General features: G+C 42.7%; 1 protein-coding gene across 1 annotated transcript in view; it reads left to right on the top strand.

Annotated features, from left to right (window-relative positions):
* Positions 1–23,480, top strand: part of LOC130306818 (prostaglandin reductase 1-like) — a 54,852-nt gene extending 31,372 nt beyond the window's left edge. Inside the window, exons 5-10 of the mRNA XM_056552132.1 lie at positions 7,189–7,356; positions 7,850–7,967; positions 8,832–8,987; positions 10,712–10,817; positions 15,680–15,798; positions 23,150–23,480. Of these exons, the coding sequence (XP_056408107.1) occupies positions 7,189–7,356; positions 7,850–7,967; positions 8,832–8,987; positions 10,712–10,817; positions 15,680–15,798; positions 23,150–23,263 (781 nt within the window). The 3' untranslated portion in view covers positions 23,264–23,480. The remainder of the gene's footprint in view (positions 1–7,188; positions 7,357–7,849; positions 7,968–8,831; positions 8,988–10,711; positions 10,818–15,679; positions 15,799–23,149) is intronic.
* The last annotated feature ends 463 nt before the right edge of the window (positions 23,481–23,943 follow it).

The raw sequence follows: 23,943 nt of genomic DNA, 5'->3' as shown, positions 1-23,943 counted from the left end.
CAACAGCTGGAGGCACCTTGTTTGGGAAACACTGCCGTAGGGTATTTTTGGTGGAGGAGGCAAATGCCATGCTTGCATTTGAGTCTTCCTCTATGCAAATCCCTAATTAAGGCTTTGAATGCGCATGGTGTTCTCTCACTCCAGAGCCCTGTCATATTTCAAGGCAACAGTTTAGTGCCACATATGGGGAATTTTGAACTCAGGAGAACTTGTGTTACAAATTTTGGGGCATTTTCTTCTTTTACCCCTTATGAAAAGGAAAGGTTGGTGGGGTGAGGGTGTGATGAGGGCAGATGTTATTACCCTAGGGGCAGATGGCATTACCCCCTTGTATTCGTGATGCCAGGGTGTGGCTAACCTCTGCACTACCCGAGGTATGGCCACTGGATCCTGGGCTAGACACGGGGCAAATAATGACTCTGACGTCAAGTTACAGAACAATGGCAGCTTTATTGAGGCAGACAGATGGAATTGTCTTTACAGCTCAGTTAGGCCCAAGGAGGTGACCAGTGACCACTTGTGACCAGTGACTGGGACTTGTAGTGGACTTGGACAGAATGCTGCAGATCCACGCTGAATTTAGACAGATTTGACTGACTTGACTAGAACTGACTAGACTTCACCCCCTGTGTAGCTTACCAGACTTTGACGTTCACCTGTGGGGCACTTGGTGATGGAAGCGTGGCTGCGTGACTAGGCCTTGGGTCTCCTCAGGACACCAGACACTTTCAGATCTTGACTGTTCCTCAGCATGCTCTAAACACAGAACTCAGAACTCACTAAGCTAGCTCCTCCCAGGTTTTGCATGGGCGAGACTCTGGAGGGGTCCTATAAGTCACCCTGTAGATCACATGGTCACTGACACCTTCCCATGTTACATAGGCTTAGCAACAATATTTAAAGACACACATTAGAGTCCGCCAGACAGGACAGCAAGGGGACAGGGGCGCAACTCCTGTACTGGGCCACCACATTGGGGTCTAAACCAGCATGTTAGTGTAAAAAAAAAAAAAAATTTTACCCTAACATGCTGGTGTTTCCTCATGCTTTTCATTTTCATGGTAAAAGGAGAATAAGCCCCAAAATTTGTTACATAATTTCTACTGAGTACGGAAATACCCCATATGTGGATGCAAAGCGATCTGTGGGCACATAACTTGGCTCAGGAGAGAGAGAGCACCATGTACATTTGAGGCCTAAATTGGAAATTTGCACAGTGATGGCTGATAGTTGCAGCGGTTCTGACATAAACACAAAAAAAAAAACATGTGGCCATATTTGGAAACTACACTCTCACAGAATGTAATAAGGGGTGCAGTGAGTATTTACACCCCTCAGGTGTCTGACAGATTTTTGGAACAGTGGTCTGTGAAAATAATTAAATTTTTAATTTGCACAGCCCACTGTTCCAAAGATCTGTCAAACGCCAGTGGGGTGTAAATGCTCACTGCACCCCTTATTAAATTCTGTGAGGGGTGTAGTTTACGAAATAGGGTCACATGTGGGGGTCCACTGTTTTGGCACCATGGAAGCTTTGTAAACGGACATGGCCTCGATTCTCCAAATTCTCTCTCCAGTAGCCCAATGGCGCACCTTCTCTTATGAGCCCTGTTGTGCGCATGCAGAGCAGTTTACGTCCACATTTGTGATATTTCCATACTCAGAAGAAATGGTGTTACAAATAATTTCTCCTATTACCCCTTGTAAAAATGAAAAATTTGGGGTAACACCAGCATTTTAGTGAAAAAAAAAATTACATTTGTCATTTTCACATCCAACGTTAACGAAAATTCGTCAAACACCTGTGGGGTGTTAAGACTCCTTGTACCACTTGTTACGTTCCTTGAGTTTCCCAAATAGTGTGCCATGTGTTTTTTTGCTGCTCTGGTACCATGGGGGTTTCCTAAATGTGACATGCCCACCAAAAACCATTTCAGCAAAATTCTCTCTCCAAAAGCCAAATTTTGCTCATTCTCTTCTGAGCCCTGTAGCGCGCAGTTTACATACACATATGGGGTATTTCCATACTACAAAGAAATGAGGCTACAATTTTTGGCGGGATTTTCTCCTATTATCCCTTGTGAAAATAAAAAATTTGGGGTAACACCAGCATTTTAGTGAAAAAAAATTGATTATTCATTTTCACGTCCAGCTTAAACGAAAATTCATCAAACACCTGTGGGATGTTATAGCTCACTGTACCCCTTGTTATGTTCCTTAAGGGGTGTAGTTTCCCAAATAGTGTCCCATGTGGGGTTTCATTTGTTTTTCTGGCACCATGGGGGCTTCCTAAAAGCAACAAAGATCAATTCATCAAAATCCTCTATACAAAATCCCAATGTTGCTCCTTCCCTCCTGAGCCCTCTAGGGCACCCACAGAGCACTTTGCATCCACATATGAGGTATTTCCTTACTCAAGAGAAATTGGGTTAGGCTGGGTTCACATCACGTTTTTACCAATACCGGACCGCATACAGCTGGGGGGAGCTAAAACCTTGCACTCCCGTATCCCTGCCGTATGCCACCCATATGTAATTCATTTCAATGAGCCGACTGGAGTGAAACGCTGACTCCGGTCGGCTCATTTTTGCCCCGTGTGCGGTTTCCCCACCGCACCTAAAACCATCGACCACGGTTTGAAGTCCGGTGGAAAACCGCATAAGGGGCAAAAATTTGCCAACCGGAGTAAGTGTTTTACTCCAGTCGGCTCATTGAAATTAATTACATACGGGCGGCATACGGCAGGGATACGGGAGTGCAAGGTTTTAGCTCCCCCCAGCCGTTTGCTGTCCCGTATTGGTAAAAATGTGATATGAACTCAGCCTAACAAATTTCTTTTTCTTTTACCCCTTGTAAAAATATATTTAAAAAATTTAGCTACAAGAACACGTTAGTGTAAAAAAGTGGAGATTATGGGGGAGATTTATCAAAACATGTGCAAAGGAAAAGTTGCCCAGTTGCCCATAGCAACCAATCAGATTGCTTCTTTAATTTTGCAGAGGCCTTGTTAAAAATGAAAGAAGCGAGCTGATTGGTTGCCATGGGCAACTGCGCAACTTTTCCTTTGGACAGGTTTTGATAAATCTCTACCTTTGAGTTTTTCCTCCATTTTGCTGCTATTCCTGTGAAACACCTAAAGGGTTAACAAACTTTCTGAATGTAATTTTGAATACATTGAGGGGTGCAGTTTCTATAATGACATCATTTATGGGAGATTTCTTACAGAAAAGCACCTCAAATCCACTTCAAAATTGGAAAATTTGGAAAATACTGCTATACTTTGAAGCCCTCTAATGTCTTCAAAAAGTAAAAACATGTCAACTTTATGATACTAACATAAAGTAGACATATTGTATATGTGAATAAATATATAATTTATTTTTGTCATGTCCATTTTCCTTACAAGCAAAGAGTTTCAAAGTTAAGAGAAATGCAAAATTTTCATGAAATTTGGGAATTTTTCACCAAGAAATGATGCAAATAATGAAAAAAATTTACCACTAACACAAAGTAGAATATGTCATGAAAAAACAGTCATACGGGAGCGCATACGGCAGGGGGGAGCTAAAACCTTGCGCTCCCGTATGCCTTTCTATGCGCTCCCGTATGTAATTCATTTCAATGAGCTGGCCGGAGTGAAATTGGCTCATTTTTGGGCAGTATGCACTTTTCCCCCGGAACTTAAACTGTGGTCAACCACAGTTTTGGGTCAGGTTGTAAAAGCGCATACGGCACAAAAATGAGCCGACCGGACCGAACATTTCACTCCGGCCAACTCATTGAAATGAATTACATACGGGAGCGGATAGAAAGGCATACGGGAATGCAAGGTTTTAGCTCTCCCCTGCCGTATGCGCTCCCGTATGGGAGAAAACGTGATGTGAACCCAGCCTTAGAATCAGACTGATAAGTAAAAGCTTTCCAGAGTTATTAATGCATAAAGTTACACAGGTCAGATTTGCAAAAAATTGCCTGATCCTTAAATGTGTATTCTGGCCAAATACATCTTATCCCCTATCCAAAGCTGTCACGCCCCCTCCCATAGACATAAATGGAGGGGGTGTGGTGCCATGTCACAAGGGGGCATGGTGTGACATCACGTCTCTATTCCTGGAAACACAGGAGTTTCCAAGACTGGAGAAGTAGCCCCACATAGAATGCGGGTGCTGTACGGAGATCGCAGGGGGGCCATCGCTGGGCCTATCCTTTGGATAGGGAATAAGATGTATTTGGCCGGAATACCCCTTTAAATGGGCACTATCAGATACAAAAACTTTTGAAATGTTGTAAAACATGTATAACCAATAGGTTTTGCAATTGCTTTCAGTCCCATGTCATGGACACACTTCCTTGATTGAAAGCTGTGAAGGCTCATAGCTGGAGGAAAAATCCTCCCACTATCAGCTTGTGTCCTGCTGCTGCCAGAGAGGACAAGCTGGGAGTTGTAGTTTTGCTAATGCTAGGGGAGATGTGAGCAGAACGCATACTGAGGGAGGGGGCGGAGACCTGCACAGTCAGGCCACGCCCCCTCCCTTTGAGAGGAATTCAGACTAGTGAGCTAAATTAAAAGTGTAATAAAAAAATAAATAAAGGTGCTAGACACATAAAAAAAAATTTTTGTTGGATCTGACGGGTACGCTTTAAGGGCAAAATGAGTTTGGTCCTTAAGAAGTTAAAGAAATCATTAAAAGTCGATGTAAACAAAGAATTTTAAAACGTACTCAATAATATGTTGGTATGTAGACAGTTAAGATTTTGAAATGCCAAAATATATCTCTCAAAATATGATTTCAATGCATTTTCAGAGATGCTGGTGCAAGATGCCTAAACTAGAGTAACAAGTAAATTCTTGTGCAAGAGGGACACCTGGGAGATATGTACAGAGTAGTTCAGTGGCACTAGACAGAGGAACAGCAGTAGTGTGGGGAAAAAACAGCACTCATGACAGCTCCAGGCACATGTCTCCAGGGCTTGCAGCAGCCCTTCAATGGTTGCAACTTTAGACCATGAGCAGGAATCACCGTTCAGCCGCAGTGCCTGTGAGCATTCAGCAGTTCCACAAACTCTCTCCTTTTATCCATCATCCACCAGTTTTTTCCCCTCACCCATGGAAACATGATCACACAACACCTTACTTGTTAGTATCACCACAGGGCTTCATGGTGTAAACCCTGTATTACAACCAGCAGCATAGTGTTAGGGCGTAGAAGCTCCCCTCGGCCAGTAGCATGGTGTCAAACGCTATCCTGTATACAAGAATAAACCAGTACATGCAAAAGAAAAAGAAAGGAACACATGCAAAAAAGTGCCATAATTGTGTGTGGTAGTGCAGTCCCATTTAAAATAATGAAACTAAGCAGTAATGCAAAAAAATTGTCCATGGAAAAGTGTGGCTCTCTTTCAGAAGAACAAGTAGAGCTTTTTTTTTTTTATTTTTTTTTTTTTTTAACCCCTTAACGACCAAGGACGTATATTTACGTCCTTGGCCGGCTCCCGCGATACAACGCGGGGTCACGGGTCCCAGCGGGGTCACGCGGGTCGGTCCCAGCAGGTATCTGAAGCCGGGACCCGGAGCTAATAGCGCGGCAGCGATCGCAGTGCTGCACGCTATTAACCCTTTAGACACGGCGTTCAACCCTTTCGTCTAAAACGAAAGTGAAAGCTGCCCTGCTGCTCAGTGATCAGCATTATGGGCGGTCGATTGCTCAAGCCTGAATCTCAGGCTTGAGCAATCGACCGCCGATAATGTTGATCACTGCAAAGCTATGGCTTTGCAGTGAACAGTGCTGGCAATCAGTGTGTGCAGTGTTATAGGTCCCTATGGGAGCTATAACACTGCAAAAAATAAATAAATTTATAAATGTGATTTAACCCATTCCTTAATAAAAGTTCAAATCACCCGCCTTTTCCCATAAAAAAAACACCATGTAAATAAAAATAAATATAAACATATGTGGTATTGCCGCATGCATAAATGTCCGAACTATAAAAATATATCATTAATTAAACCATACCCTGAATGCCGTACGCCCAAAAAAATTCCAAAGTCCAAAATAAAGTATTTTTAGTCACTTTTTAAATCATGAAAAAATTTATAAAAAGCGATCAAAAAGTCCAATCAGTACAAAAATTGTACCGCTAAAAACGTCAGATCACGGTGCAAAAAATGAGCCCTCATACCGCCCCATACGCAGAAAAATAAAAAAGTTATAGGGGTCAGAAAATGACCATTTTAAACGTATAAATCCGTGCATGTAGTTATGATTTTTTCCAGAAGTACGACAAAATCAAACCAAGATAAGTAGGGTATCATTTTAATAGTATGGACCTACAGAATAAAGATCAGGTGTCATTTTTACCTAAAAATTTGCTGCATAGAAACGGAAGCTCCCAAAAGTTACAAAATGGCGTTTTTTCTTCAATTTCATCGCACAATGATTTTTTTTCCGTTTCGCTGTAGATGTTTTGGTAAAATAACTGATGTCACTGCAAAGTAGAATTGTTGGCGCAAAAAAATAAGCCATCATATGGATTTTTAGGTGCACAATTGAAAGGGTTATGATTTTTAAAAGGTAAGGAGGAAAAAACGAAAGTGCAAAAACCGAAAAACACCCCTTAGTCCTTAAGGGGTTAAGTCAGAAATCACCTGTAAAGGGTACTTGTCAGATCCCACAAAAAATATGCTACGCAGTACCTAATCCTGACCATGTACATCTAATTTTTATTCCTCTATCACCTATATTTATTATAAAATAACTCTTTTCATTAGCTCACAGTGTTCGAATCCTCTCAGGGCGTGTCCCTCACTTGTGGTGGTGGGAGGTGATTGGTGTGTATGTTTATGCAGCCTTGCCAATGAGTTATCTCTTGTCTATGACTCATGGACAAGTTGATGCTGCTGTAGGACTGGTTAGTGTCCCAGAACTCCTAGTGGCGGGATTTTCAGGAGCCGTACTCGTTATTAAATATTTAAAAACATTTAAACACTTATATTACAAAATGTCTTTCATTTTCATCAGTAACAACATATAAAAAGTTTTTGAATCTGACAGTGCCCATGTAAAGACTGGGTGTACATAAGAATGACTATTGACAGATTCATTAGAAGATAAGAGATAACTTTCTTTTATGCTAATAGTTCTACCATTAGTAAGAGCTTTTCTTATAATCATATTTTTTCTTCTATAGAGTTTTGGAAAGTAACAATACTGCTTTCCCAGTCGGAAGCTATGTTGTTTCAAATGCTGGTTGGAGAACACATTCTATCTCTCAAGGCAAAGATCTGACTCCTTTACTACCAAATTGGCCTGATCATATTCCCAAGTCTCTGGCTCTTGGAACAATTGGAATGCCGGGGTGAGTATGCATCAGCTTAGTCCCATGGAGTTATATATTAAACCATATTTAGTATGAAAGTGTAGCACCAAATATAATTTTCATTTATTTTTATAAAAATAAATAATTTATTTAAATAAAATTAATTTAAAAAAATTTATTTTTACAACACTTTTCAGAAATATACCTACATGCCTTTTATGTTATATCCATGGAACAACTTTGTCTTGTCAGTTTTTATAAGCATGCACAAACAGACGTATATTTTTTAAAACTGTTTATTGTGTTATGGAGGGTGCTATATCTTCCACTTTGTATCTGAGTTTTATTTCATTTTATGAACTTCATGTACTGAGCTGTAAAAAAACAATTGCAGCGTTTTCTTGCTACGCCAGTGTCTGTTACATACATAATGCCTTTTTGCTATTTATATATACAACATATAAACAACAGATAAAACATATATACTTCTGGATACATGCTACAATTCACAATATAATGCTTTGTTTTACAGTTTAACAGCCTATTTTGGCTTAAAAGAGGTCTGCTTTGCTAAAAAGGGTGAAATTGTTTTGGTCAACGGAGCTGCTGGGGCTGTTGGGTCACTAGTTGGACAAATTTCAAAAATCATTGTGAGTACGGTCACCGTTGAGACAAACACATCTAAATATATATATATATATATATATATTTGTGCTTTTCATATTTAATTGATTTCATATATTTTTCTTTCATTCTTTAATTTATGCATTATACATTATACATTATTTTTAGTTGTTTTATTGAGGCATTGGTCAGCCATACAGTTGGGCAAAGGACTTGGATTGCATTGGGAATTGGACTGGCCCTATTGTCTAAAACAATGGAGAAATTGGCAGCATGCAATGTCAAAATCCGCATCAGAAAACCAAGGGTTTGTCTTGGATATCTGACATGGATTCAGAGGCTAAATTTTTAACCTTTTTTTTTAACCCATGTGAACAAGTCCTTAGAGTCACCCACATTTATTTAATAGAAAGTAAATCACTTTGATACGGTATATCAGAGAGATCAGTAGAAAACTGTAGGTTATCCAAAATTATAATGCAGAAAAAAAATCTGTTATTTTGTTCGTTTGTCATGAATCAAAATGCTACTAGGCAATAGTCACACATTGTTTTTTTTTCATTGTGAGATCTTCACTTAAAATGTATCAAGTACAAAACAATGGGTCAAAATGTGTTTAAGCATAGACCTCAGACACGTCAAGGGCTCAGCTTTCAGTGGTGAATACTTTTAAAATTTTGCCATGCTTTCGTATTATAGTGAACACACATAGCTTGGAAGGTATTGGAACATCAGCTGTGGGGGATCAAGTAGGGGTAAATGACATTTTTATTGCTATACCACCTCCATATATATATATATATATATATATATATATATATATATATATAATAATAATCCCTGGACAGCCCATTAAATATTGTTGCAAACTAAAATGATTTTATTCCCAGGGTTGTAAGGTGGTTGGCTCTGCTGGTTCCGAAGACAAGGTTCAATATCTGAAAGATATCGGCTTTGATGAAGCTTTCAACTACAAGACAGTGGGCTCATTGGAAGAAGCATTAAAGAAGGCATCCCCAGATGGTTATGACTGTTTTTTTGAGAATGTGAGATGATTATTATATTATTATTTAAGTAATTAGAAACATGGCTATGCTTCTTCTAACTTAGGGCAGCCCAACTAAAGCCTTTTATAACTTTTTTTGCACTCTTCTATAAAATGCAAGTATCTCTATATAACTCAAATGTATGTTCTTTTATATTGTATTTGAACTTCATGCTTATAAAGAATCATAATTTGTATCACCGAATGCAGTAAGAAAAGCTTGAGAGCAAAACACAAATAATTCCAATCTTATAAGGTGCATATCTTTAGGATATGCCAACATTTCATAACTGCTGATTGAAACCACTTCAGAATTTTACCCTACACAGCAACACTGGCCAGCCCCATTCACAGCTACATCAGCACTTTGTTGCCTTAAAGGGGTACTCAGGTGCTTACACATCTCATCCCCGCCTGATCGCGGGAGTCCCGCACCTGGGGACGCCCGTGATCATGCACGGTGCACCCCGTTTGTAATCAGATTCCGGAGCGTGTTCGCTATCATGCCCCCTCCCATAAGCTTGCATTGAGGGGTGGAGCGTGACGTCACACAGGGGCGAAGGCATGACGTCACACGCTGCCGGCCGTGCGGTCGACCGTAATCAGACCCAGAGCGAACACGCTACGGGGACTGATTACATCGGGGTTCCCCCGTGCATGATCCAGGGCGTCCCCAGCTGCGGGACTCCCGCGATCAGGCATCTTATCCCCTATCCTTTGGATAGGGGATAAGATGTGTAAGCACCGGAGTACCCCTTTAATTCTTAAAGGGCAACTCCAGTACTTAACTAAGTGTCTGATCATGGGAGTGGGCGGGGGAGCCCAGCAATCTCCTGCCTGTATCCCTGTCTGTCTGTCCGCAAGGAGGGACCACAGAGCAGTGGTCAACACGCCCCTTCCATGCATCTCTATAGGAGAGCCAAAGATGCACGAGTACAGTGCTTTTACAGAATCTCTGGCTCCGCTATAGACAGTGCATGGAAGAAAAAAAACCTTCAGACCACCAGGGTGCTGGGCAGGAGATCTCGGAGGACCCAGCAGTTGGACCCCCCACGATCAGTCACTTATCCCTTATCCTGTGGATAGAGGATACGATTAAAGTTCCCCTTTAAGATCAGAAGAGGTCTTAGAGGTCGGATCACAGCTGTCCCACTGATCATAAAGTGATGACATATCCTAGCAATATGTAATAATTTTATAAAAGTATAGCCTTTTAACTGGCTGGTCAAGGAACAGACAAGAACATTGTGGAAGATTTATCAAATCCTGTCAAGATGAAAACTTTCTGAATTGCCCATAGCAACCAATCAGAGGCCTTTTCTTTTTTCAGAGGCCTTTTTAAAAATGAAAGAAGTGATCTGATTGGTTGATATTTGCAACTTTTCCTCTGGACAGCTTTTGATAAATCTCCCCCATTATCCTTTATGCATTGGTATATAAAATGCAACCTGTCACTATGCTTTGCAGTGATCGACACCACTCTGTGTATTAATGCACCATAATGAAATATACTGTATTTGGCTATTTACAATAATTTATGCAAATAGCAGTACATTTTTCACAACACTTACTTTTTTTACTTTACATACTACCTAATTTTTAAATTAAGGCTTCAAAGCCATTTTAAAAGTCAAAATTTATACTAGATATTAATGTTATTAGATGAGCCATTCTGATTGTCATATCATTAAAGAACCTGTGTGTCTGTGCCTACATGCAATTTAGGTTGGAGGACATTTTGCAGATGTTGCCTTACTTCAGATGAGAAAATATGGAAGAGTGGCTGTTTGTGGAGCTATTGCCCTGTACAATGATACCACACCTAGAAAAGGTAATTTTGTCATTTTTAAGTATAACACACAAAAAGTTCTCTCTGGCTTTATAACTTGTAATTGGTTGTCTGTGATGCAGAAACTCAAGCAACAAATAAAAAGTCAAAGGATATGTTCCCACACAGTATTTTGGTCAGTAATGTCATCCTTTTAGGACTCAAAACAGCTTAAAAGAAACATATGGCCAAAAGCTCATGCTGAAAGTAGTGCCCAAAATACTGTGTGGGAAGATAGCAAAACAATATGGGTGAGATTTATCAAGCTGTTCCCATAATTTTTTTTTGCTGTAAAAATGTGCATCATTGCGCAATTTTTTTTTATTTGTGCAATTACTTTGCGCCTTTTTGAAATAGATGATTTTGGTAAAACTGGCTATAGGTTGCAGGGCTGTGCGGTAGCCCATGGAGTGGACAGTATTTATTAACTGTGCCGTTGTCAAAAATGCGCAAAATTTTTGCGCAAATGGTACAAATAAACCGCAGATGTAGACCAAGACTTTCAAGCACTGGGTGCTAGAAGAAGAGCGCAGCGCCCGGTGCTCCTCACCCAGGTGGACAGGTCCTGACAACCCAGGTGCAGTGGCATGGCCACTGGAGAGGAGAAGTGCTGCACAGGCCAGGAAAAGTGGGTATATATGTTTGTGTCAGAGTGTGTGTGTGTGTGTGTCTGTGTGTGTGGGGAGCCTGCTACCTTAAGTGGGGAGCCTGCTACCTAATGTGGGGAACCTGCTACCTAATGTGGGAAAACTGCTATCTAATGTGGGGAATCTATGCTACCTAATATGGGGAAACTGCTACCTAATGTGGGGGAACTGCTGCCTAGCTAATGCTCCCCCCCAGCAATAGCACCCTCATCATCCACCAGCATCACCCCCCCAGCAGTAGCACCCCCATCATCCACCAGCAACACCACCAATCTCCCCCCCCATCACATGGTAATAGCATCAGCTAATGGATGATGAGGGGTCCTGCTGCTGTTGTGGTGTTTTATTTCAAAGGGTGCACTGTATGGTAAGGTTATATTCAGAGGGCACAGTGTGTGGTAGTATATTCAGAGGGTGCAGTGTGTGGTAGTATATTCAGAGGGTACAGTGAGGTAGTATATTCAGAGGGTACAGTGTGTGACAGTATTATATTTAGAGGGTACATTGTGTGGCAGTTTTATATTCAGAGGGTACAGTATGCGGCAGATTTATATTCAGAGGGTATGGTGTGTGGAAGGTTTATTTTCAGAGTGCAGTGTATAGTAGCAGTATATATAGGGGATACAGTGTCTGGCAGGTTTATAATAATAAATGTTTTCATATAGAGCAGGGGGCACTCAACTGGTGGACCGCGGTCCGGATCTGGACCGCGGTCCACCAGTTGAGTGCCCCTGCTCTATATGAAAACATTTATTATTATAAACCTGCCAGACACTGTATCCCACCAGTCATCCAGACCGCCCACCGGATCTCCCATTATTTATTAATTTGTAGCAGTGTCTTTAAGACACTGATACAAATGAATAGCCGCAGGCCTGAGCAAGGGAACACTGTGTCCCTGCCCTGCCGTGCTTCTCCTGTACTGCAGGAGGCTCAATTAGCGATGCCTACATCATCTGCTCTGGCAAGGCCTGAGTAGAAGAGGCCAGAGCAGCAGAGCAGCACGGGACCTTGGGCGAGCCTAAGCTGTTGTCAGGTAAACATTTGTGTTCCCTCACCTGTGACTCTCCAGTTTTTGTAGAACTACAATTCCCATGATGACCGTCTGTCTGTGCATGAAAGGAGTTGTAGTTTGCAACAGCTGGAGAGTCACAAGTTTATATGGGGGCACAGTGGCATCATTAACTCTGTGGGGCACAGAGGCATCATTAGATCTGGGGGCACAGTGGCATCATTAACTCTGTGGGGCACAGAGGCATCATTAGATCTGGGGGCACAGTGGCATCATTAACTCTGTGGGCACAGTGGCATAATTAATTATGGGGGCACAGTGGCATCATTAACTCTGTGTGGGCACAGTGGAATCATTGAAACTTTGGGGCACAGTGGCATCATTAATTCTGTGAGCACAGTGGCATCAGTAATTATGTAGGGCACAGTGACATTCATTCTGTGGGCACAGTGGCATAAGTAATTCTGGGGGTACAGTGGCATAATTCATTCTGGGGGCACAGTGGCATCATTAACTCTGTGGGGCACAGGGGCATCATTAATTCTGTGGGACACAGTGGCGTCCTTAATTCTGGGGGCACAGTGGCATAATTAACTCTGTGGGGCACAGTGGCATCATTAACTCTGTGGGGCACAGTGGCATCATTAACTCTGTGGGGCACAGTGGCATCATTAATTCTATGGGGCACAGTGGCATCATTAATTATGCGCGGCACAGTGGCATCTTTATTTCTGGGGGCACAGTGGCATCATTAATTCTGGGGGCACAGTGGCATCATTAATTCTGTGGGGCACAGTGGCATCATTAATTCTGGCAGCACAGTGGCATCATTAATTCTGGCAGCACAGTGGCATCAATAATTCTGGCGGCACAGTGGCATAATTCATTGTCGGGGCATAGTGGCATCATTCATTCTGGGGGCACAGTGGCATCATTAATTATTTTGGTCAGAGTGGCATCATTAATTCTTTGGGGCACAGTGGCATTATTCATTGCGGGGGGCACAGTGGCATCATTCATTGTAAGGGTCACCGTGGCAACATTCATTGTGGGGGCACAGTGGTGTCATTAATTGTTTTAGAGACACAGAGGTACAATTGGTCAGTACAGGGCACAGTGTTTGTTGCAGTAATATTGCAGGGGAATGGTGTGTGGCAGTAATATACCAAGGGCATAGTATGTGGCAGTAATATACCAGGGGCCCAGTGTGTGGCAGTATTATATTCAGGGGGTACAGTGTGTGGCAGAATTATTAGCAGGCGCACAGTGGGTGGCAGTATTATATTCAGAGGTACAGTGTGTGGCAGTAATATACCAGGGGCACAGTGTGTGGCAGTTTTATTTCAGGGGCACAGTATGTGGCAGTATTATTTTCAGGGGTACAATGTGAGGCAGAATTATATTCAGGGTGTACAGTATGTGGCAGAATTATATTCAGGGGCACAGTGTGTGGCAGTATTATATTCAGGGGGTACAGTGTGTGGCAGTAATATACCAGGGGCCCAGTGTGTGGCAGTAATATACCAGGGGCTCAGTGTGTGGTATTATTAGATTCTGAGGGTACAGTGTGCAGAAGTATTATATTCAGGGGTTCAGTGTGTGGCAGTATTCAGGTCATACATCTTCCACACTTCAGTTGGTCGTTTGCTATTTGCTTCATGGCCCCTGATATAGGGGAACAGAATCCGCTGACATAGTGAGGAACCATCTGGGCATCACATTCTGCAGAGAGAAGATTTAGCCTTAACAAGTCATGGCGGTATGTACCAGCTGACTTAGATAACGTAAGACTATAGAGAAGACTTCACCTATAGTCACTGATATTATTGTGTATTCTCCTCACTATGTCCTATCAGAGCTGTAGTCACTTGTAAGTTCTACAGTTATGATGATGGAAATTAAAACTCCCAGCATAACCTCACCACTGCTCAAAGGGGTACTCTGCTGGAAAACATTTTTATTTTTTTAATCAATTGATGCTAGAAAGTTAAACAGATTTGTAAATTACTTCTATTTAAAACCCTTCTGTCCATGTCAGGGACTGTCAGTAGGAGCAAATCCCCATAGCAAACCTCTCCTGCTCTGGACAGTTACTGATATTGAGAGAGATGACAACAGAGAGCACTGTGGTCAGACTGGAAAGGAAATACAAAAAGAAAGGAATTTCCTGTGGAGCATACAGCAGCTGATAAGTTCTGGAAGAATTAAGATTTTTAAATAGAAGTAAATTACAAATCTGTTTAATCTTTCTGGCACCAATTGATTTAAAAGAACATGTTTTCCAGTGGAGTACTCCTTTAAGTCATTCTGGGAGCTGTAGTTTTAAATGGTGAAAACTTCTTTAGCGCTATTCCATTCTGTGGCAATTGTTAGATTTGATTAATATACTGGAATTTTTCACAATGTGCTATACCAATTTACTTGGGTGGGGGGGGGGGGGGGGTGTAGGTATGGGGTGACACAATTTTGTACCGCATCGGGTGACACCAACCCTAGCAACCCCACTGCCCAGGTGGCTTCTTGACAAGCTATGCGCACAAATAAGACAGGCAGAAACACTTTTTTTTAACATTAAACACTTACAACTAGGGCGACCTGCTGTGACAGCACCTTCTGTACGGAGCACACAGGTCTCCGGAGCACAGGCAACTCAGTCTGAGGGAAAACGAAAGCAAACTTCCAATTTGGCAGCTCACAGCCGTTTGTTAGGTGAATTTAAATTTGCACAATATTTATTAAAGTCTGTGGGCCTTTTTGATAAATTTGGTGCACAACAGAAAAAAACTGTGCAAAATAAAACCACACAGAAAGAACTTTGCACAGCAAAACAATGATAAATCTCCCCCTATCTGCATACACAGCATATTGGGCCATAATTTAAGCCTTATTTTGTAACTCATTTTAATTAGTATTTTTACCAATTCAAGAATGGGTCCAAAGGAGAGAAAACAGTGCATTTTTTCCTTTCTAGTTTTTCTTTATGTCAGTTCCACTCCTGGTTTTAACTAAAAATACTAAGACATAGCCTAGTAGGTACATGTAGTTGTATTGTCACATGCTAAGATTCCTGTTAAGAACTTGTAGAAATTGTTGCTAAGCTGGGCGTCTCACCATATTTATCTTCATATCATTTCTAAATACACTTCTTAAATTATTATTTTTTTGAATAAAAATAAATGAACTAACATAAAGCTGATTTGCTGCAGGAGAATACGTTCACCTTCCTTTAATCTTTAATGAGCTGAAAATGGAAGGCTTTACAGTACAACGTTGGCTCAGCAGATATAATGAGGGATTGGAGAAACTGATGCAATGGGTTGTTGAGGTAACTTTATTTTCATCACTTAGAACCTTTGTGCAATTGTATGACTGTCTGCTTAGAGGCACATCAAATCCTTGCTGCTCTGAGACATAAGCAGTCCACTTACCGCCATATGGTGAATCTCTACAATACTGTGTTATGGATAAAAAGAATTTCTGAATGCCTCTCAATAAGTAGCTTCTTTATTTTTATCTCTTAAAACTTTTGTGCAATTGTGATGCTGTGTGCTCGGAGGCACATAAAATCCCTGCTGCTCTGTATTAAAGAGACATAGGGGAGATTTATCAAAAACTGTGCAGAGGAAGAGTGGTGCCGTCGTCCATGGCAACCAATAGAATAGCTTCTTTCATTTTTAAAGAGACCTGTGAAAACTGAAAGAAGCGATCTGATTGGTTGCCACTGAGCAACTAGGCAACTTTTCCTCTGCACAGGTTTTTTTTTTTTTTTTTTTTTTTTTAAAACTTTATTTTAGTTTTATTATTTCCAACAAGGAACACAGATAAAAGAAAAACAGGGAAGGTCATACGGTCCATCCAATGTCAAATCTTCAAGGAGTATACAGTTATGTAAATATACATAATAAGGTACAGAAAAATAAAAAAACATAGGAATACAGGAAAGCAATACAGAAATCGTAATGTAAGGCACTACAACTGTTCGATCCAAGTAAACCACACATCAATACGTTGTTTAGAAAGTCCTAACCGCTTAGCTATGAGTCCCTCAAGGGTGAGGTTATTGCGTATTTCCGCTTTAATGGCTGGGAGGGCAGGAACGTCTGTTGACTTCCAGCACCTAGCAATCGCCGTTCGAGCCACAGTGAGAACCTGGAACAGGATCGTAGTGTGTGTGGGAAGCAACAATTCTACACCCAGAGTTAACAGGGCCACCTCTGGACCCCAAGGGAAGGGAACCATGAGTAAGGAGACAAGCAGGCTCCTCACTTGCTCCCAGAACGGTCGCACTTCAGGGCAAGACCACCAGACATGTAACAGCGACCCCTCTGCCGCCCTGCATCTCCAACACAGTGGGGGGACCGATGGGAACATCCTAGCCAATCTGACAGGGGTGTAGTACCATCTATATAGGAGCTTGCGGGACGCCTCAAAGTGAGAAGCACACCTAGAGTGTTTTTTAGGTAAAGAAAATGCTAACGCCCACTGTTCTGAGGAGAATGTCATATTCAGGTCCCGTTCCCACTTGTCCTGGAAGGGGTAACGCTCCGGGCAATCTAATTTCACTATCTCAGAGTATCCGATAGTAATGCCTTTCCGAAACGTCCCCCCATCCAGGAAATGGGATTCGTAAGTCGTTTTAAGGGGAACCACTGGCCACTGTAGGGATTGTATAAAATGTCTCAATCTGAGATATAGAAAAAAGTCCTTATTAGGAATCCCATATTTAGCAACTATCGTGGAGAAAGGAAGCAAGCCATCCCCATCGACTACGTCAGAAAGGAATCTGATACCTCTAGTCACCCAGTGTCGGAAGTCAATGTCAGGGAGGTGCAGGCCAATTGCCTCCACAGGAACCAGGCTTATTCTAGGGGGGAGTAATCTATTGCATATAGTAGACCTACTCCACTGTCTGACTGCAGCAGCTATCGTAGTGTATGGAGAAGGGGGCGAAGAGGTAGGGTTGAAGCGGAGAGTCCATAGGAAATAGAAAAGTGAAGGAGAGGACAGAAGAGATGCTTCAATTTCCACCCAATGCGGTGATTCCACCTGCCACCACCACTTCTTCAATTGATCTAGTATAACCGCCTGATAGTAAGCCCTAATATTTGGGACTCCCATACCCCCCCTCTCTACAGACTGATACAATAAGGCTGCTCTAACCCTGGATCTCTTCCCCGCCCATATAAAGCGGAGTACCATCCTCTGGAGTTGTGCTATATAGAAAGCTGGTACTATTACCGGCAAATTCCTAAGGAAGTATAGGATTCTAGGTAGCATCATCATTTTAGCCGTGGCTATCCGCCCCGCCCATGAGATAGGAAGGGATCCGTACTGTTCCATATCTTTCACAAGTTGTGCCTTCAGGGTGGAAAAGTTCACTGCCACTAGGTTGTTGGGGTGGGGAGTTAAAGATATGCCTAAGTAAGGTATCTTCTCTGAAGCCCACCTAAAGGGAAACTGCGTTTTCAGTGTATTCTCCAAATCTATAGGTACGTTAAGTGCCAGGATATTGGACTTAGACGCATTCAGTTTATAATAGCTAGCGTGACTGAAGTTCTCCAGTATCTCCATCACAGCTGGTAAGGAGATCTGAGGGCGGGAGAGGCACAGGATAACGTCATCGGCAAAGAGGCCGATTCGGTGATCCGTGGGGCCTACTCTAATGCCGGTGACAACGGAAGATTCTCTAATCCATTGTGCAAACGGCTCCATAACAAGGGTAAAAATTATTGGGGACAGGGGGCACCCCTGTCTCGTCCCGTTGGTCAGGGAAAATCCCTCGGAGAGGGCACCGGACGAGAACACCTTAGCCGAAGGTAAGGTGTAGAGGGCCATGATCGCTCGCCCAAATGCGGGAGGAATGCAAAACTTACAAAGAACCGCTCGCAGATATCCCCAATGAACCCGATCGAACGCCTTCTCCGCATCCAAGGAAAGGAGCAGAGAAGGCGTCCGATCAGTGTGGGCCTTAGTAATCAGGCTCAGAAGGCGTCTCGTGCCATCTAGGGTCTGACGTCTCTGCACAAAGCCTACCTGGTCTCTATTCACAAGGGAAGGGAGAAAAACATTAAGTCGGGATGCCAACACCATAGCGTACAGCTTGATGTCACTATTAAGCAACGAAATGGGCCTATAACTACTCGGGTCATCAGGGGGTTTACCTTCCTTAGGGATGGTGACTATCAAAGCCTCTAACATCTCTTTTGGGGGCTGACCGGAATCACTAATATTGTTAAAGACCCTGGTTAGATAGGGGGCAACTAGCGTGTCAAACTTCTTATAAAAATCATTCAGGAGACCATCAGGTCCCGGCGACTTACCCTTTTTGAGGGAGCGGATACAAGAAATCACCTCCTCCTCCAAGAAAGGCCTACTAAGTTCTTCTGCTTGGTCAGGTGACAGAGTGGGCATAGACACAGACGAAAGGAATGAAGAGATAGTGTCAGCAGATGGTTGGTGTGTCAAGGGGTCCTGGCCTAGGTTGTATAATTTGCTATAGTAACCCGCAAAGCAATCAGCCATTCCCTTCGGGTCAGTAAGCTTGACACCTTGTGGATTAGTCAGGTAAGCTATTCTAGATCTAGCCATCTTCTTCTTCAACTGCCTAGCCAATGTAGAGCTCGTCTTATTACCCTGCCAATAGTACGTCATTTTAAGCCTCCTAAGTGCCAACTCGTGTGAGTGTAAAGACAAGGCGTGTAGTTCAGCATGCAGCCGTGTGAGTTCAGCAGCAGCCGCAGGTGAGAAGCATTCTTTGTTATGCCTATGTAACTCAGCCATCCTCTGTTGCAATTGTAAAGTCCTGGACACTCTCACCTTTCGCTCATGTGACGTCTGACTAATGAAGTGGCCCCTAATGGTAGCCTTAAAGGCACACCACAGGGTAGTGTCAGTCACTGACCTATCATCATTAATCTGGAAAAAGGCAGGGACGACTGCAGCTGTGGCTTCAGCATACTCAGGATTATGCAGAATCATGGGATTAAGTCGCCAGACCGAAGCTGGGTGATGTGTGTAAGTTTCCCTGATGGAAATACTAATGGGGGAGTGATCAGACCACTCCAGCGGCATGATCTTAGTTTGTGCTAGTAAAGGGAGCAGAGATCTAGACACCAAGGTATAATCTATGCGGGAGTAAGTCCCATGTGCAGTAGAATAGAATGTAAAGTCTTTCTCAGTAGGATGGGTCACCCTCCATGCATCATACAACCCAAAGGCAGAAATCATAGAAAAAAAGCTAGTCGGGCCCGGCCTAGAGGATGGAGCTGTAGCGTCTACCTGCGGCCACATAGTCATATTAAAGTCGCCCAACAGTACCACATGTCCCTTTGCTACCTTCTCCACCTGACGTAGGAGTGACTTAAGGAACATACATTGATGACGATTAGGTGCATACAGAGCCACCAGCGTGTATAGCACACTATTGAGCGTGCATATCAAAATTATGTATCTGCCGTCAGCGTCAATCTGAGTATGTTGTACAGAAAAAGCCACCGAGTCCCGTATAGCAATGACCACCCCCCTCTTTTTGTGTTGAGCGTGAGAGTTAAACATGTGGGGGTACCTATGATGTTTTAGACGCCCGGCGTCTTCTACATTTAAATGAGTTTCTTGCAGGGAGAGAACATCGGCATGCAAGCGCTTGGCTTCATGCCACACTCGGGAACGCTTGAATGGCGAGTTCAATCCTCTAACATTAATAGAAACCAAGTTAAGTACCATTGCAAGGCATAGAAGATTTCACAATCACCGCTAACATTTTCTTAACAGTAATAAACATCAGCACTAGTAACTTCGTCATTTCTGTGCAAAAACAACCGTCAGGACTTGAGGACATGTACCTTAATGACCTAGACAGGACAGACCAACATACAGGGGTAAGACACCAACAAGGGGAGAACAAAAACAGGAAAACCACAAAAACACAAAGAACAATGAAGGCCATGTGGTAAGCCTCAATGGGGGACAGGAGAAATCGTAATGTCCGCAGCTGGGCCTGCAAAAAAAGAAAAACTATTCTGTCCAGGAGGTACCTAGCACAAGGCACAAAGAGGTTAAACAGGACCAGAAAAATTGTACCAGTTCCAGACGCAGCAACCCGTAGCAAGTAGTCCACACAGCATAGGGAAAAACCAGAGAACACAGCACCTTCACCTCACTTAGTGTTCTTCCGTTTGCGGTTAGTGACCACACTCCATTCCTCCTCCACCGCAGGAATGGAAGAAGTTCCAGAGGCCTTCTGGGATGGTGAGGTAGCAGATAAGTTCCATTCACTGCATAAGCGCTCCAGCTCGGCTGGCGTGGACACCACTTTCTTAGTGCCCTCATGAGTAACAATCAACTTGACAGGAAACCCCCACTTGTAGGGAATCCCTCGCTCCCGCAGAACTTTAGTACCAGCACTGAATTCCCGTCGCCTGGCAAGGGTGGCCGCTGAGAGATCCGTATATAATTGCAGTGCAGCAAATCGTTCAGGTAGGCCCGAGGCAGTACGAGCAGCTTGCATAAGGTGGTCTTTAATGTGGTAAAAGTGCATTCGGAGAATCACATCCCTCGGCACAGAGCCGGGGAGAGACTTCGGCTTAGGCAGTCTGTGCGCCCTGTCTATGAGCAGGTCAAGAGCAGTGGAATGAGGAAGAAGCAAGGTGAAGAAGTCAGTTAGGTAGTCCTGAAGATCCTCCGTTTTGATAGACTCCGGCACCCCTCTAACCCTAAGATTGTTGCGGCGGGAGCGGTCCTCTACATCTGCGAGCTTTAATTTAAGGGCCAGCACCTCTTCCTCCAAGGAGCTAGTCACATCCACCACTGCATTATGTGAGGCCGTGAGCTCCGCCATTTTAGTCTCAATATGAGAGGTACGGTGCCCTATATTAGCCAGCTCAGACTGTATGCTTGTGACCGCCGTATTGAGGTCAGCCTGTATGGAGCGTTTCAGTTCCGATAGTAAGCCTCTCATGACCTGCTCTGTGAGCGGGGCTTGGGCACCCCCCTCAGAATCCCTCACAGGCAGACCCCCCGGCGGCTGGTTATCTGAAGGCCCAGGGGAGAGTCGTACCTGAGGTGAGCCGGTCCGCGCTGCAGAGCCACCGGGAGCGGACAGAGCTGTGGACGTCAGAGCCAGGTGATGGTCGCTGCTTGCCCTGGAGGAGGTCGAAGCCGGAGAGGCATTCCCCGCCAGCGGTGATGATGATCCGCTTGCAGAGGGCACTCCGGCCTGCCGAGGCGGGAATACCGCCGCGCCATCTTGGGAGGTCTCGGCGGCGGGGAAGAACGCCGTAAGTTTCATGGGGCTTTTCTTCTTGTTTCCTCTCGTACGGGTCATGGTTTCTCTGGCAGGTAATTCCCCAACCAGTGGCGGTCCTTGAGGAGCAGATTAGGCAGGTACAGACGCTATGAAGCCGCTAGCAAGCCCAGAGGAGAGCGGAGCACAAGAATTATGCGACCGCCGCCATGCGCTGCAGGACACGCCCCCCCCCTCTGCACAGGTTTTGATAAATCTCCCCCATAGGGCATACAGCAGAGCCCTATAGACTTCTAGGGGCGCCGTATTAAGGCTCTTCATAATTCTAAAATTAAATCGTAATGAACTTCAAGGTTGAAAATTAAAAATGGTGTATGAAAAAAGATGTTAGTTGCTCCCAGTAAGCTGTGAAAAAAATTGGAGCAAGTATAAAATATACAAAGGTTATAAAGGAAAACATATGGGTAAACCAAGGAAGACATCAAGGTGTCAGGATAGAAAGCTGAAAACAATATGTAAATGCAAAACAAAACAAATTATATAGGCAGAAATGGGATGTGTTCGGTGATGAGTAGAGATGAGCAGACTTTCTTTAAAGCTTGGTTATGTTGGTTCGCCGAACTCTGGCAAAAAGTTCTGGCTCTGACTGAACTAGTTTTGTCCAAATCTGTACTTCACCAATAGCCCACAAATAGCATTTAACAGTGTTTTAGAGCCCTAAAAGTCCTTTATAATACTGTTAGGTCACCTTGAAGGGTATCTACGTACTTCTGAGCTGTTTTAAGACAAAGTACAGCAAAATATATGACTATTGGTTAAAGGAGATGGTACCCGGTGATAACTGACAGGTTGAATAAAAACACTGCCCTAGCAGATTTTTTTATACTTTTTTTTTTTTTACAAAAATGATCCCTTTTTGGAAGCAGGTGCCTGCTGATGTTTGTATGCTCATACAGATATAAGAAGAAGCAGCAATTGCTCTCCGGCTTTTTCCAAGTGGTTCAAACATTATTATTTGGAGTAGTAACAGGTTTTGTGACTGGAAAGTGAATTAGTAATGGCTTTTTACACGTTGTCAAAAACTTTACCAATTTGGATGTAGAATATTGATTATCAATATTATTACTATAAAAAAACCTATGCCATTAAATAAAATAATTGGCGGAGATTCATTAAAACTTGTACAGAGGAAAAGTTTACCAAAAAAACATGACTTTTCCTATGTTTTGTGCAAAAATAGAGAATGTTATACTATGATTTACACCCCTTTACTGGTGTGATCATTGATATATTTCCTCCTATGTGCTATATATAATGTGTATCTTGGTTTTCTATATTCCCTATAATACTTTGTAATAAAAAATGTATCTTTATTGGCTACAGTTAATCTTATTTAGATTGTAGAAGTCATCAATAATTTATTATTTTTTCACAGGGAAAACTAAAGTACCACGAGCACATTACCAAGGGGTTTGACAACATGCCTTCTGCGTTTATTGGGATGCTTAAAGGGGACAACATTGGAAAAGCCATCATAACAGCTAAATAGTCATTTATGATGCTTTTCTATGAAAAGTTGCTAAACGGAAAGTATAAAATGTATGTATTGATTTTTTATTAACATGGTGAGCCTTTGGAACCCTTTGGAAAAAAAAAGCTCAGGCAACAAGTGAAGCAAGGCTCTTGGTAACCAGTCAGTTTTCAGCATTATTATTGCAATGAGAACCTTTAAAATAGTGATTTAATACACAAATAAAGAACGTGAAAATGTGATACTGGTGATCCTTGTGTTTTTTTGTGCAAAAGATGTCACCCACTCAACTGTTTCTCTGACTCTACCACATGAGAATGAATTTGAGGAGGGGGGTTTACATTGGCGCAAAATTTCTGTACACAGAAATTGCAAAAGCACAACAGACTACATTCTTGGAAATAATGTCCGATGCCACTGCACTGCGTTTTTTTGGGGGGGAGGGGGGGGGGGCTAGGGTTCTGGCGTTTTTTCTGGCATTTTGCCTTTGTCTGCAAATTTTGGCCCCTTTGGCGTGTTTTTAAGAATTTTGTTGGGTACAAAAAAAAAAGCATGCAGTAGGGATGGAAAATTTGTATTTAATGAAATTTATATTTTTAGAACAACATTTTTATACATTTTTAAACAGGGACCAATTTATATAAACGGGCAGGACCCTAAAAATGTAGCCACAATATAAAAAATTTAGAAAGGGGCAA

Source organism: Hyla sarda, chromosome 1 (genome assembly GCF_029499605.1).
Source record: "Hyla sarda isolate aHylSar1 chromosome 1, aHylSar1.hap1, whole genome shotgun sequence".
NCBI classification, from domain to species: Eukaryota; Metazoa; Chordata; class Amphibia; order Anura; family Hylidae; genus Hyla; species Hyla sarda.
This window is presented reverse-complemented; position numbering and strand designations above follow the sequence as displayed.